At 40.6% G+C, this 14,003-nt stretch overlaps 1 protein-coding gene across 1 annotated transcript in view; it reads left to right on the forward strand.

Annotated features, from left to right (window-relative positions):
* The window catches only part of EVL (Enah/Vasp-like), a 146,961-nt gene that overhangs the window by 73,276 nt on the left and 59,682 nt on the right, over positions 1 to 14,003 (forward strand). Inside the window, exons 2-3 of the mRNA XM_082283920.1 lie at positions 4,548 to 4,716; positions 11,528 to 11,705. Of these exons, the coding sequence (XP_082140046.1) occupies positions 4,548 to 4,716; positions 11,528 to 11,705 (347 nt within the window). The remainder of the gene's footprint in view (positions 1 to 4,547; positions 4,717 to 11,527; positions 11,706 to 14,003) is intronic.

Below are 14,003 nucleotides of genomic sequence, written 5' to 3' on the forward strand. Positions count from 1 at the left end.
TTCTCTGTGACAGGTCTTTTGTGGTTCCAACCTGAGTTTTTTGCTTGTATATTTGGATAACCCACTGGGATAGGCAAAGTGGAGCAGAAGGACTTTCCTGTATCTGATCCATGGCTCCTCCACTACCAACCTCCACAGTAATTTCTGTCATTTGGTTCCCCCTCTCATCCTGTATTTTCTCCTCCTATTTAATTACTTGCAGTCAGCCAGGTCATGTCAAGCCACCACATTAAGTGTCATGATAATTCACAAAAAAATATAGGTAATTTCCCGAAGATTCCTGGTGTTAATGATTCCATACTCATTTTTTGCTCTTTTTTGGCTATAGATCTCGGTATTCATACATTTAGTAAAAGCCAGGAAGAAAGGACTGTGTTTTTCAGGTTCTGAACAGATGGAAGAGGAGAAGAATGTTACTTCAGGATGAAGGCACCTTCCCTGCAGCACTGTATCAAAGTGGCTGCCCATTCTCACCAGGGCTGGGCAAGAAAGGGCAATGCTGACCCTTTCAAGAAGAGTTAGGTCCAATTTAGCCAATCTGCTAATTCTTGAAGATGAATCCTAGACAGAAGAGATGGATGAGAGTGAGTCAAAATGTGTCGCACAGAATGAAACAGTATTATCTGCAAACTGCTTAAATTGACAATTTTTTTAGTATTGAAACAATATTCTATAAATCTCAATGATGAACACTTGATTTCACATATCACCTGTGAAAAAAGCTAAGCAGATTTGCTTTAATTTCAGGCAAACAAGGGGTACTAGTGCAGAGGTTTGCCATCCCAGAGATGTAATGCTTTCAGAAAAAACAAGGGTGAATATTAGGATTTGGGGTCCCTAGGAAGAACCCCTTCCCCTCCACATTTAAAGAAGATGTCTTTAATCTGCCCTATAGTAAAGTGAAGAGCATTGGAGTACATGATGTGCACAAACCTGAACAATTTTGCAATTAAGACCCCTCTACAATTAAATTTTTATGCATTTTTAGACATAATTACCTATGGTGGGAACTCACATGGATGAGTCTGATTGCATGTTAATGTAAAATAAAGTATCAATAGAGGAATTAGTAATATTTGACATGGTATATGAAATGTAATGGACCTCCAACAAATACCACATTTTCAGTAACTTCTGTGTATTAGGAAAATAAAGCAAGTTCCAGAAGTCTGCAAGCATAATTTTGCATATAAATACTAATATACAACAAACTCTTATCATGAAGAAGGAATGTGGCTACTCACAATTGTGTTACTAAGCTCTATATTTATTACCTGTCACATGTAGTAGATGTCAGTATCAGTGATGTATGGTCCTAAAAATTACTAAAAATTTTGCTGGGCCTTTGTGAAACCACTGGTGCTTGATTTGTGCTTAAAATAATGTACAGAGAGTAATACAGAGATTCTCAGTGACCTTTATAAAGAGAACATTTTCTGGGCTGTTTTCAGAGAAGTCTCTTAAAGCAGAAGTGGGATAGTTGTGCCTTTTATGCATAGGAGGAGTAAGAAGTCTTCAGGATAAAGAGTTACGCCTCCATTTAGGGTGAGACAGCAAGCTAGCAATGGGTCTCTAGAGGCATTTTGGATGTTGAAAGATTGATGAAGTGCTTTGCAGGAAAGGATTCCCCTCATGTGCTGTTTTATGTTCCTTTCTGTTATTTCACTGGAGGCCAGATAACAGGCTCAATCCTGTTTCCATTTAAATGAATGATGAAAAACTTCCATTGACTGAAGGAGAGCAGGGATTGAGTTTGATGTGTTGTGGCTTTATGTTACAGTAACAATTGGTTGTCATGCATCAAACTCTGCTCCTGAGGTCTGTATCTGTGTTTCAGTCACAGGACGGTAGCAGGTCCTTTGCTGCTGATTTTGGCAGCAAAGCCTGAAGGCAAAGTTGCTGTACCTACTGGGATCTGGGTATGGCATTATGAGTAGTGCCATGTTAAGGCCCTCATGTCTGGATGGTTAGGTGTATTCTCTTCGTTGTAAGTAAGGATAATTTAATTAATTTTGACTGATTTAGCAGCTTGTGGTAATTGTGGATTCCAAAATTCATCTGAAATGGAGACAGTGTTGGGTTCCAGACTTGCTCTGATGGAGCCAGACACATGCTCTTGCTTACTTTACTGTACAGCAAGGCTTGTACTGCTTGACAAGGCTTGAGGAGAAGGACATGGTGTCACAATGGCTGAGTGTGACTCTCCCAGGGACAATATTCTCCTGGAGCCCATGGCTCACTAGTCAGGGGATTGCTGTGCCCTGGGCAGCTGATGCTCCCCCCACCTCTGGAGCTGCAGGTGATACAAGACGCCTGGTAGCAAAGACAGGTAGGTGGCCACCACCCATCCATGAGACTGCACTGGGGATTATTTTTAGCCTTTCCACTTCCATATGACAAAGGTAATCCAGTGTACCTGCCTTTCTGCTGGTATATTTCTCTCCCATGCTCCCCATCTGTGAATCCAAGGCAGACTGAGCATCCCCCAGCAGGTCTGGAGGATGCAGGCAATGCTGCTGCTGCTGCCAGGCTGCAGCTCTTGCACCAGTTGGAGGATTAGGCAGGCTGGAAGGAGCTCAAATCCCTCAGCTGCTCACGTCAGATATGGAGGAGCTGCCACAAGACATTAGCTTACCTTAAAAAGCAGGAGGGAGAGGTGTTTGCTGGTTAAGTACATCAGCAAAGGCACAGCTGTTCTCCAGGTATCTCGCAAAGCAACAACAACTGGTGGATGAGCTGGATTTTACGAATTCTTAACAATATAAATAAAATAGTGTTTAGTCTTTCTGATCTGAATATATTGCTCTGGTAACAGAATTTAGCTGTTTCTATGATACGCAATAAAAACACAATTTATTCTGAATTTTCCTACCTTATTCTTCATAGAGATGTCTGCCAGCATCATTGCTCCCTCTGTAAATGCTGTGAGGACTTTCCAGGCTCTTACCCACAGCCTGGAGCAGGTCTGTGGACTACCTGAAGGCTGTGCAAAGTGATTGACAAAACAAGCCAGAGTCAGTAGGCTTTAGTGTACCATGGGGGATACATCTGCCTTGAAAATCTGTTTGAGACCCACAAATCAGAAAAGATTGAAAATTGCTGCTGTAATCAACCCAGATCCTCTTAATACTTGCAGTAACTTGCCCCCTTTCATTAAAATGATGACAGTGATGGGGTCAGGCAGGTTTGGGTGTGCAGCAGTTGGTATAATTTACAAGTGGTGTAATTTGGCACTGTGGCAGTGCAGCAATATCGTTTAGCATCACCCAGGAGCTTTTCCTTTATTTGTACGTCTGTGTGTGTGTGTGTGTGTGTGTGCTGGGGAGGCAAAAGCAAACCAAGAAGGGGGAAAAGGATTTGTGTGCAAAGCGGATTAACCACTTGGTATTGCATTGTTGGACATTATTTAATATGGCTTGGGCTAAGGAAGGAAGGTATATATACCTATATATAGGTCTAAAGTTAGCAGGACAGTCATGAACTTAGAATTTTTGCAGGACATAGATCTCAACAATTCCATTTAGATGCACTAACTGAATCATAAATGCATCATAAAGTGCACTATTTGCTTGTTGAAAATCCATGTTACATTTCAAGATCTCAAATCTTCAACATTTGGAGGATTCATTTTTTTCTTCATATAAGGGACTTTTATTTCCTCTGATATAAGAAAAGTGGCTGGGAAGTCAGGAGAGTGGAACTGAAATTCTGGCCTGTATTGACATGTCACAGCATTTGCCAGTGGCATTTATTGCTCCTGAAGGGTGTGTTTTATTATGATTCTCTATATGTATATTAGTCAGGATATGACTAATAAAAGGTAATGTATTATGGAATATCTGTGAATATAAAGGAGAAAAATAGTTATTAACGCTATACAAAATAATGTTTATGTACTTTAATGCTGGCATGCATCCACATTCGTGGATTCCCCTTCCCCACTTTCTTTGCTGCTAGGATGAAGGAAAAAAGCATTCCTGTGTGTTTTGCACCATGTATTCTGGGACTTCCAAGTGCGTCAGTGGGTCTGGGTATTAGGCATCAGCTGGATTAACTTAATTGATTTCTTCAGTTTACCTAACGTGGCTTTTGGTTCAAGGTCTGCTGGCTCCCAATTTTAAATGTATAACTCAGCTGTGGGTGTCATGTTTGTTTTGTCAGTAAGCTGTAAAATAATGGTGGGTTTTCATGCAAATGTGAAAGGCTTTGCTTGCCAATAGATGCATAAAATAAATAGAGCATTCATACTGTTGGACAGTTTTCATAATGTTTATGTGATGCAGGTTATTTCTCGGGGATTAATGTTTTATATAAAATAGATTATCGGTTCAAAACAGCAGCATACAAGAGGTTTTTTAAGTCTGTGAACACATACATGTCAGCTTTAATTTAACAGATTGCATTCAAAGGATTAGCAGATGTCGTATAAAACATATGTTGTAAGTAGTACTGATAGTTTCTGTTGGTTTTTTTCCTTCAGAAGTTTTAAGTAATAAGCAGTAAATTCACTGTTTTCTTTCCTGATTTTGTTGGTTTTTTCTCCCCAGTGAACAGAGTATTTGCCAAGCCCGAGCTTCAGTTATGGTCTATGACGATACCAGTAAGAAATGGGTACCAATCAAACCTGGACAGCAGGGATTCAGCAGAATCAACATATACCACAATACAGCCACGAACACCTTCAGGGTAGTTGGAGTTAAACTGCAGGATCAACAAGTGAGTAACTGTATCAAGTTTCCTGTAAATTAACCTTTGATCTCATTTGGGAACCTCAGTTCTATACCTAATGCAACATTTCCTGCACCCTGCAAGGCGCCTACTAGCCTGTTCATACTCCAGTCATTTAGATTTTGTATAAATTTTTGCACACAGAATATATCATAAGTTATTACTGCTTATTTGAAAAAAGAATGTTTGGTAGATGCCAAAGAGATTTGAATGTTATTTCCCCCCCTCCATTTTTTCTTGTGAAATGAGTCTTATTCACTCTGCAGGTTTTGCTCTCAGCTCCCCCCAAATTACTCTTAGTTTTTAGTACTATATTAAAAATACAAATAAAAATCAATTGTTCTGTGCTGCTGTCCCACAAAGTGTGGTTATTACATTACTGTGATAAGCAATTAGTTCCTTGTAATGCACTTTAAAATCCTAGGTGCACACTGTGATCTGATTTACAGCGGACTAATTCTGCAGGACCTCCTTGGGTATTAAAGGAGTTATGTGGGATTTAGATTATCAGAACTGGGATCAGAACCCCGTTGGCCACCAAAGCACGATGCTCAGCCCAGGGCTGCCACGGTGTGGCTCTGACAGCCTGGTTTGTGGTGTGCTGGGCAGCACATGCCATCAGAGCTCCCTGACCCAGTGTCACAATCAGACCCTAAACAGAAGTTTACTTGAGCTGAGTAGCAGTGCAATACCTGCATTTTAGAGCAGGAATTTCAGAGCTGAGGGCTCCCTTTGTGCACTGGCATGAGGCTGGTTGGCAGTGCCCACTTCTTGTGCTCACCTCAAGCCCTCTATGGGGCACAAGGATCAGGAAAAAGTGGACCATTGGTTGCCTGTTGATTCAGGAGTGGTGTTGCCTCCTGGGAAGGTGAGGTGAGCACTGCTGCTGGTGTGAGAGATGGGCAGGGGCCAGATAAGTCCAGCCAAACTGAGCCAGATCAGGCCAACCTGGAGAGCAGGAGCCAGGGCATCATCACCTCTCAGCTGCCACAAATGTTGAATGGATTGATCTGCTTATGGAAAAGCAGATGATCCTCAGCTGATGGCTGTAAAGATGCTTGGGCCAACTGGAAGAGTTACTCAGGTTGCTTACTGGAAGTGGTAATGACTTTGCTATGCCGTGCATATACAGAGTCATCATTCTATAAAAGGAAAAGCAGAACAAAAATAGGTGGGCTTTGAGTGCAGTGGTTTTCAGCTCCTTGCAGTGCACTTCTGAAACATCAGCCAAAAGTTTTGTGACTGGTTTTATCCTTCTCTGTAGAGCAAAGGCAATATATGAATGTAGTTCCATTCAGAAATAGAAAATATTTTCAAAAAGAAATGAAATACAATGGCTTCTTAGTCAGTTGTGAAGGGTCAGTGCTGCTTTGTCCTAGGCCATACTAGCACTTTTACATTGCTAGCAGGTGAATGTAAATTATTTTCATGTGACTGCAATCTAAGATGGGACTGAATAGCTGGTGTAAAACAAGCAGAAGTCATGAAGTCAACATGTAAGGGAGGCTAAGTACCAGAGGTCTGTCTTAATCAGCGTATGCAGTTTAAAGAGTAGGACATACTAAAATGTCAAATCTTAAGCTGCACTTTGAACATGCTTTGCATTAACTGTAATATTTTATTTGCTTGCAAACATTCCAATTTATAAAGAGGCTGTATGTTATCTAAAAATCATCTCAATTCAGAAGGAAACAGGTAGAAGAATATATTTTTCTAGAGTTTAAAGACTAAAAACCCTCTTTCAAATAAATAGAAAGTATAGGTTACCTTAGTCATTTAAAACTGCCTGAAACAAAGTGTTCATCTTAAATATGATTGCAAAAATCCAGTATTATGAACAAAGTCAAGACAGTGTAGCATAGTAGTATTCAAAGAAACACTCTGAAAGTCTCAAGATTCAGAATTTAATCTATTTTATATGAGTCTCACATGGAATCACAAGCTTGCTAGGCTTGCTAAGTATTTGCATTTAAAGAGAACAGAAATGAATTTCAGTTAAAATAATTCTCTGTTCAAGCCATTTCATGCTTGCTCTCAGGTTCTGTTAAATCTCACTGAAACTGAGGCTTTAGTAAAGCTGTTGATTTTCTAGAAAATACATATTTATCTGAAAAGGACCAATCTTCAGCTAATATGTGATTTGACATATGAAGCTACACCGATTTTTGAAGAGTTGAGAAACTAGTTTAAAATATGTGATATAACAATGCCATGGAGAAACAATTCTAACTTTTCTTACATACTGTTTGGCAAGGCACAGACTAGAGTAGTCTTCATGGCTTCATCCCTGCCTGCCTTTATTTCCCTTTTAATTTTTGTTGTTTTATAATACACCTCTAATAATATCTCTCTTTAATTTTCATCTGCTTTTTCATTTTCTACGTATCTTCTTCTGTAGACTCCTTGTCTTGTCTCTCTCTAGCTGCCTTTCTGTTTCCTAGCCCTTTTTTGGTGCATGTGCTGGAGCTTATGATGCTGTCTTCTCATTCTGCTTACCTTATCTCCTTATCTCCTTATCTCCTTATCTCCTTCTCTAGCTGACAGTGTCTGAAAAGCTCATCACAGACAAATATGGTTTGTAGAGTAGCAGAACTGGAGCATCGTTCTCCCCCCAGGAAGTGGCCCCCAGCTCTCGTTCTGATGTGTGTCTGGGTGAGGTGCTCACTGTGTGTGGCAGCTGTACCTGAACTCCCCTTTCTGCTCTGCACAAAGTGCAGCCTTGCAGAGGTTCATGCTGGCCTGAGCAGGAGCCTTCAGAAAACCACAAGTACAGTCCTGAAGCTTTGAAGTCGCCACAGAGGCCAGAAGTGGTTTGAAGCTAAGGCCAGATCAGTGTTACAATCGCTTAACGTCATGAGCTTTGATGTTCCCTTGTGGCCTTCATTTTGGACTCGATGTTCATTGAGGTCTTTTCCAACCTTAGCAATTCCATGATTCTGTGATTCTTGAAGCCAAACAGTTGCAACCATGTATTTTACACCCATGTTGCAACTTGCCAGCTGTTGTTGTCACCTGGCCTGTTGTAAAGGTGACGTGTGTGAGCTTCAGTCGCCATGCAAGAAGTTCACAAAGCTAAAAACATACAAGTAGTCCATCTTTATGGCTTAGCTGAAAAGAAGTAGTTCCCCCGTCCAGAGTCCGGATCAACTGAGGGTATAAAATTAGGACTTTACATCAAGTGATGTCAGCTCAGCATGATCTCATCAACCAAAGACACATGCTGAACAAACAGGCAGGGAGAAGGGTGCAACTCAGAAGTGAATCACATCTCCTGAGGGGCTGGTGTGTTCATGTGGCTGAGAAGTGAATGTAAAAACAGGGCCTTGGGGAAGGTGAGACATTTCACATGTGAACCCAAGCCAAAACTGAGGCAGGGACGGGATTCCTGGGATATAAGCTAACCACAGTTTTTGAAAAAGAAAGAACCAATAATCACTGTTGTAACTTATTAGAAGTTCATCAGGTTTGGGCCTGCCTATAGAAGTAAAGAATCTGGCCTCAGCTGTAGCAATTTTTATATCCTCCCTGGTTTAGCAGTTGTGTCTGGTCCCTGTAAGATGAGCCTGAGCATTGGCAGCATGGCAGGGCCCAAGCTGGTAACAACCTGCTGAACCATTTCATGCTCTGGAGAAACAAGCAATTCTCTTGTCCTGGTTCAATAAGCAAGTACATATTGGTGGTGAGACTTGTGTGGGAACTCTTCCCATGATCCTGGCTATGCTTACACCTCAGGTGTTGCCCTGAAGCCCACTCAGTCCCTTCAGCACCACCACCATCACTGCTGACAGCTCACAGCTCCACAGCTAAAAGGAAGGGCTTTTTGGTTTTGAGCTTTTGTATAGATTCTAAAATTCCCTGCCTGTCCCAGGGAGCCTACACCTGAAACTGAGGTGAAAGGGTGAAGGGAAGTACAGGGTAGAAGTGAAGCAAATCTCTTTTTTAACATTATAGGGATGAGAACATTGAAAAGTATCAATATAATGCTATGCATAACTGGTCTGTGAAACTCCTTGCCATATGAGATCATTGAAATACAGAATTTAACAGGCTTCAAAACAACACAGACATTTATATCAGTAACAGGACTACATTGTTTCAGGAAGATAAAATACTAAAAGGGGGTTGAAAAGAAAAACAGTGGCATATAAAATGTCGTCGTTTCAGCTTTTAAGTCAAATTCTAGGTGAAGAGTTATCGGAAGAACTGTTTGTCATAAACAAATCCATTATTTATTTCTGCAAGATTTCCAGTGAGCTTCTCCAATTCACCTATTGTAGACTGCAAACTGAAGATTAAAAGATGAACTCTTGGTCTGCTCAGCCTGGCAGATGTGCTCTCTTACTGACAGACGAAGCTATAGAGTAAAGATCCCTTAGAAGCACCTGTAAAAAACCCTGTGCTTCAAACAGGGAGACCTTCTTTATTTTAATTACTGCTCTGAAGCACTTCATTATCATCATTTGCCTTGCAGAGTCTCCACACCATCTGTACAAGACACCTTTGTGCACTTATTCTTAACAACAGCAGGAGGTCCCCTCCTCTTTTTTCCATTTTCTATAAACACGAGCCAAAGGAGGTAAAAATCAAACTCTGGCTATTTTAAGTTCCATTTCCTAGTTTTAAACTCTCTGATTTGAGTTTGAAGACAAGGTATTACATGTGCGGGTATCCTGATGATAACTGAAGGTCAACATTCAAATTCTGTCTTTATTCAATTAAGGGGATCTAACCTTCAGAACAAAGCAGATCCTTGGAGTTCCTTGGGTCAGTGTTCTGGGGAAGCAGGTTTTGAGCAGTTTACCTGACTTCCATGACACAATTTTTGGCCTAGTTGTTGAACAGCTTCACTGCACCCTCTGGTGCTCTTTGGGCTTTGACAGTGGTGTCCTTTGAAACGGAGATTTCTGTTAGTAGGTGAGAAAGACTCACTTTGAAAGCCTGGTAGAAGCTCACAATCTTTCTAAACATTTCCTCAAATACATTGGCTGTGCCTTCCTTGGTTAATCTACTCGAAAAGGGTTGGAAGACTTAAAAACTGGTTCATGTTAAAACTGTTGGTTTAGTAATCCAGGCATGAGTCTACTTGATGCTCGAGAGACTCTCTGAGTGTGAGCAACATTGGACAGGCTCTCCCAATGCTCAGTGGAAGAATGGGGGTGATGTCACAGTTTTTCAAAGAAAAAAGGCTATGCAAGCTGTCAAATACAAGAGGAAGTTCAATGCCTTTGCTGTGACCGGTTTCCACTTCATTCTGGTTGGTGTGGGTGTTTTCCCACGCAGCATGTTGGTGATACGGTTCCCATTTCTAGGGGACTAACTCTTGGGAGCCTGTGTACCCAGTGTAGGGCTGCATCTTCCTTTGGCTCACTGGTCAGGAATCTCAATGAAACGTGTCCAAAAAAGCAGTGTAGGCCTGATTGCTTCTCAGTGCATTTTCATGGAGCCTTAATAATGATACTCATTTGAGTACAACTGTTGGACCATCATATTTTTGTCTAGAGCTAGACCAGGTACTCAAAGACTATCTTCTACATCACTCTCTAATGCTGGCTCAGTAAGTAAATGCATCCTAGAAATAAGAGTATATCTGTAATTATCTAGGGGTGTAGTGGCTTCTTTGCTTCGTGCTACGGTTTCCATAATTTTTTGTATATTAATATAGTAAAGTTACAAGACATCTGTATCAATGAGACAGTGTTATCCTTCAAAAATACTAACGTGTGTAAAACAATTTGTTCCTTATTAGGTGCTCATCTAATGTTTCTCTGCCAATTTAAACTGGCAACCCACTGAAAATTTAAAACTCAGAGCTAGGAGTCATTAATCTTTGAAATTAGTTTTTAAAGTCTGCCTGTATAATTAAGAATTGTCAGTCATCTAACAAAAATATTGTTGAATGAATTAAATACACTGAAGCTTTTTAATTGCAATCATAGCGTTAACAGAAAACTTTCCAAAGTGCTGGTCAGACTGCAAAAAACATGTATTGGAAGGTTTTCTGGTATGTGGGAACCACCTCTAACATAAATTCTGTGTACAAAGTGGTACAGTGGTGCAGTGGACACTCCTGCCTGTCCACCCTCATCTACACTTTAAAATTGAAGGTTTCTGTCTGGATCCCAGCTGTGTTGTGTAGCTGGGTGTCCCTGTGCTCTGCTCAGGGATGAACAGGGCATTCTACTTAGCAGATTACATTTCAAAAGAAACAGCCTTCTGCTGCAGTCACCCCTTCCCTGGAGAACGCACACGTACAGCAAGAGAGAAGGTGGGAGAGGAATGGTTGTCTGGTTTTGTCATTGCCTGACTGATTCTAAAGAAAAAGTCTAAGCACAAGAAGCTGCTGGTGATCAGGCACATGGGAGGAGGAAGGCAAAACTGGTGCAATGAGTCAAACATTTATGTGCTATAGGGTAGGGTTAGTGCCAAGAGCTGTTTTTCTAACAATTGTGCATGATCATCCTCCAAAAGATGGAAACAGCTGCTGGCACTGGCTGCTAGCTCCTGACAGCTGTCTGCAGCATCTGCACAGCTGCATCCTGTAGAGGTGCTGTAGAAAACACAAGCAGGTAATAGATTTTGCAAAACTGGCTTGCGGGGCTGCGTTGAACTGCTGTAAATCTCACGCCAGATGCGGGTCTTCTGTCATCGAAACAAGCGCTGACTTACCATGCAGCCATGTAGGAGCTGCCATAGGAACTGCCTCTACCCATTTAGGTAACCTTTACACAAGGGTTGGGTGGTTTTTTCCCACTGAAAACAGAACTATTTTTAATCCTTACCCCTCTGTTTCAAATCACAGGTAGTGATTAATTACTCAATTGTGAAAGGACTGAAGTACAATCAAGCAACCCCTACCTTTCATCAATGGCGCGACGCACGGCAGGTCTATGGCTTGAATTTTGCAAGCAAAGAAGAGGCTACCACGTTCTCCAATGCAATGCTGTTTGCTCTGAATATCATGAACTCACAAGATGGAGGTAAATTAATCTCTGTTAATATCTGTGACATTTTAAAGTGCTTGTTACCAATCACCTAGTGCGGTTGTATTGGATATTATGCCATTATAAAACACATTATAATAAAAAACCTTAGCTTCCAGTAGACAGCCTTTAGATCAGCATTTGCTGTGGTATGAATTGTACATGTTTCCAGATTTTATTTCCCTTTCTGCTCATTTTTCATGGTGCCTTAACTCACCATAGGAAATCAATAGTTATTTGGGAGTGCTTCAGCAGGCAGGTAGCCCCACTGATTTATGTGGATCTGTATATGTGTTGTTTTACATATGAGGTGGCAGAATAAAACTTAACATAAACAGAAGCTAGAGTCAAGTTAGCAAAATCTTACAGGATAGGACTCGGAGCTGGTATTTCCAGTGTGCTGAGCCAGCTCCAGCCATTGTGGGTCGGCTTTCCAAAAGAGGAGTGTGTGGCACCTTGGTCATTGGATACTATATTGACTGTAGAAGTAGTTTGTGGTGAAGTTTGCTCTTCTGTGAATTTGACATTGCATTAGCTTGACACAGGCCCAAAATAAAGTCCTGGTTTCTCAGTGAAAACCCATTTCTGGTTTGTGGTAGCTGGATGAAGCACTGCCCTCAGTCACATGCTTATGACCTCTCTGCAGCTCCTGGGCTGGGAACAGAGCAGTGCTTGTGTGGTGTCTCTTTTTTTTTCCTGCACAAACACACGCCACAGCCCTATTTTCCTTTTGCAAACATGGTGAGTCAAGGTTTGCATCACTTACTGCCATCCAGGTTTCACTGCAGTGTTCACTGGTGATGGACAGCAGCTCTTCAGAGAGAGATTGTCTCCTGACAACCTTCAATACACAAATATGTCTCACTAAAAGGTGTACTTGTAATATAAAAGTTCAGATTTTTTATTTTGCTATTTTCATTCTATTAAGCTGGAAAATGTAGAAGTCATCAAAAATCAAGAAATATTTTAAATTCTTAGCTATATTTAGAAGTACTGAGGATTTAATTCTGCCTTCTTCAGCTTGAACATTTTCAGCTGTAGTTGTGCCACAGCAGGAGACTTCATGAGGAAATCTGGCCAAGATTCACCAGTCCTAAACTCATGAAAGTCTGAAGAGTACAGAGCTCTTTGGCTGCTCAGATGTGCCCAGCCCTTTTAGACCTCCAAATTTGGATACTTTGACTGTGGTCTGGGTGTAGCAATTGGTTTAATGTCTCTGATGACTCTGCCTTTCTTCCAAAAGCCCTTAAATTTGTTTGGGGTTTTTTTTCCCCATCTGTCTCCTCCAGTCAAAGGGAGTGAGGTTTTTGCAGGATTTTGAGTTTGCTTCAGGGAGGTGCCTTGTGGAAACACGAGTCTCAGGATGAGAATTTATTGCTCATAGGCTAAATACAAGAAACTGCCTTAAAGTGGACACTTTATTTATGTTAACTACTCCTAGCAATGAACAACATGTATTTTTAAGAAAGTATTTTTGAGCACTTGGAAAGCCTATTGAATTTCTGAGAAATTTATGCATATACAGTAAGCAATAATTTGCATTTTGCCTTTTTGGGGGTATTTTTTTATTCATTTACTTAGCACACCAAAAGTGTGCTTTAGATGCTTTACCAGTTTAAAATCCAGTCCATGCTGAAGAGTTTGTAATTAGAGTTTGTAGTTGTCACATTCAAAGACATGAATTGGGTCACAGATACAAAACTTCATTTCTGGAGAAAAAAAGAATGGTCTGGTAAACATTCAGTCTTCAGCAACCCTTCTTCTCTCATACATAAGGTGTTAGAAGTTTCAAAGATTTCCAGTTGTCCCATCCTTTACATCTGAGCTTGTCAAAAACTGAAATTTGGATTAAAGAAAATTTCAGCATTTGTTTAAAAAAACCTGATTCTATGAAACAAATTCCCCAATTACCCATTTTTATCAATTTTTTTAATTATGAAATTTATTTCCAGAGGTATTTCTCTTTAATATTATATTAGCTACACACTGATAATAGATTAGAATGAAGCCTTTTATATCATCATAAGTTTTCCCATTACTGCCATGATCTCAGCATGCAAGTTTACAGCAAAAGTACATAATGGATATAAGGTATAAAATGTTTTTTCATATCTGCTCTTCCAGGCTTCTATAGCCCTTTTGTGGGCATGAATTAATGTGAATAGGAATTAACACAAACACACATATCCATATATCTTTTCAGGCACAGCCATTGCCTGCATACTCCATCCATTCTGCTGCCTGCATGCTGCATTAGGGTCTGCTTTTTCATATGGAAAAATCATTAGGAAAAAA

This window comes from Coloeus monedula (assembly GCF_965178545.1).
Source record: "Coloeus monedula genome assembly, chromosome: 6".
NCBI lineage: Eukaryota > Metazoa > Chordata > Aves > Passeriformes > Corvidae > Coloeus > Coloeus monedula.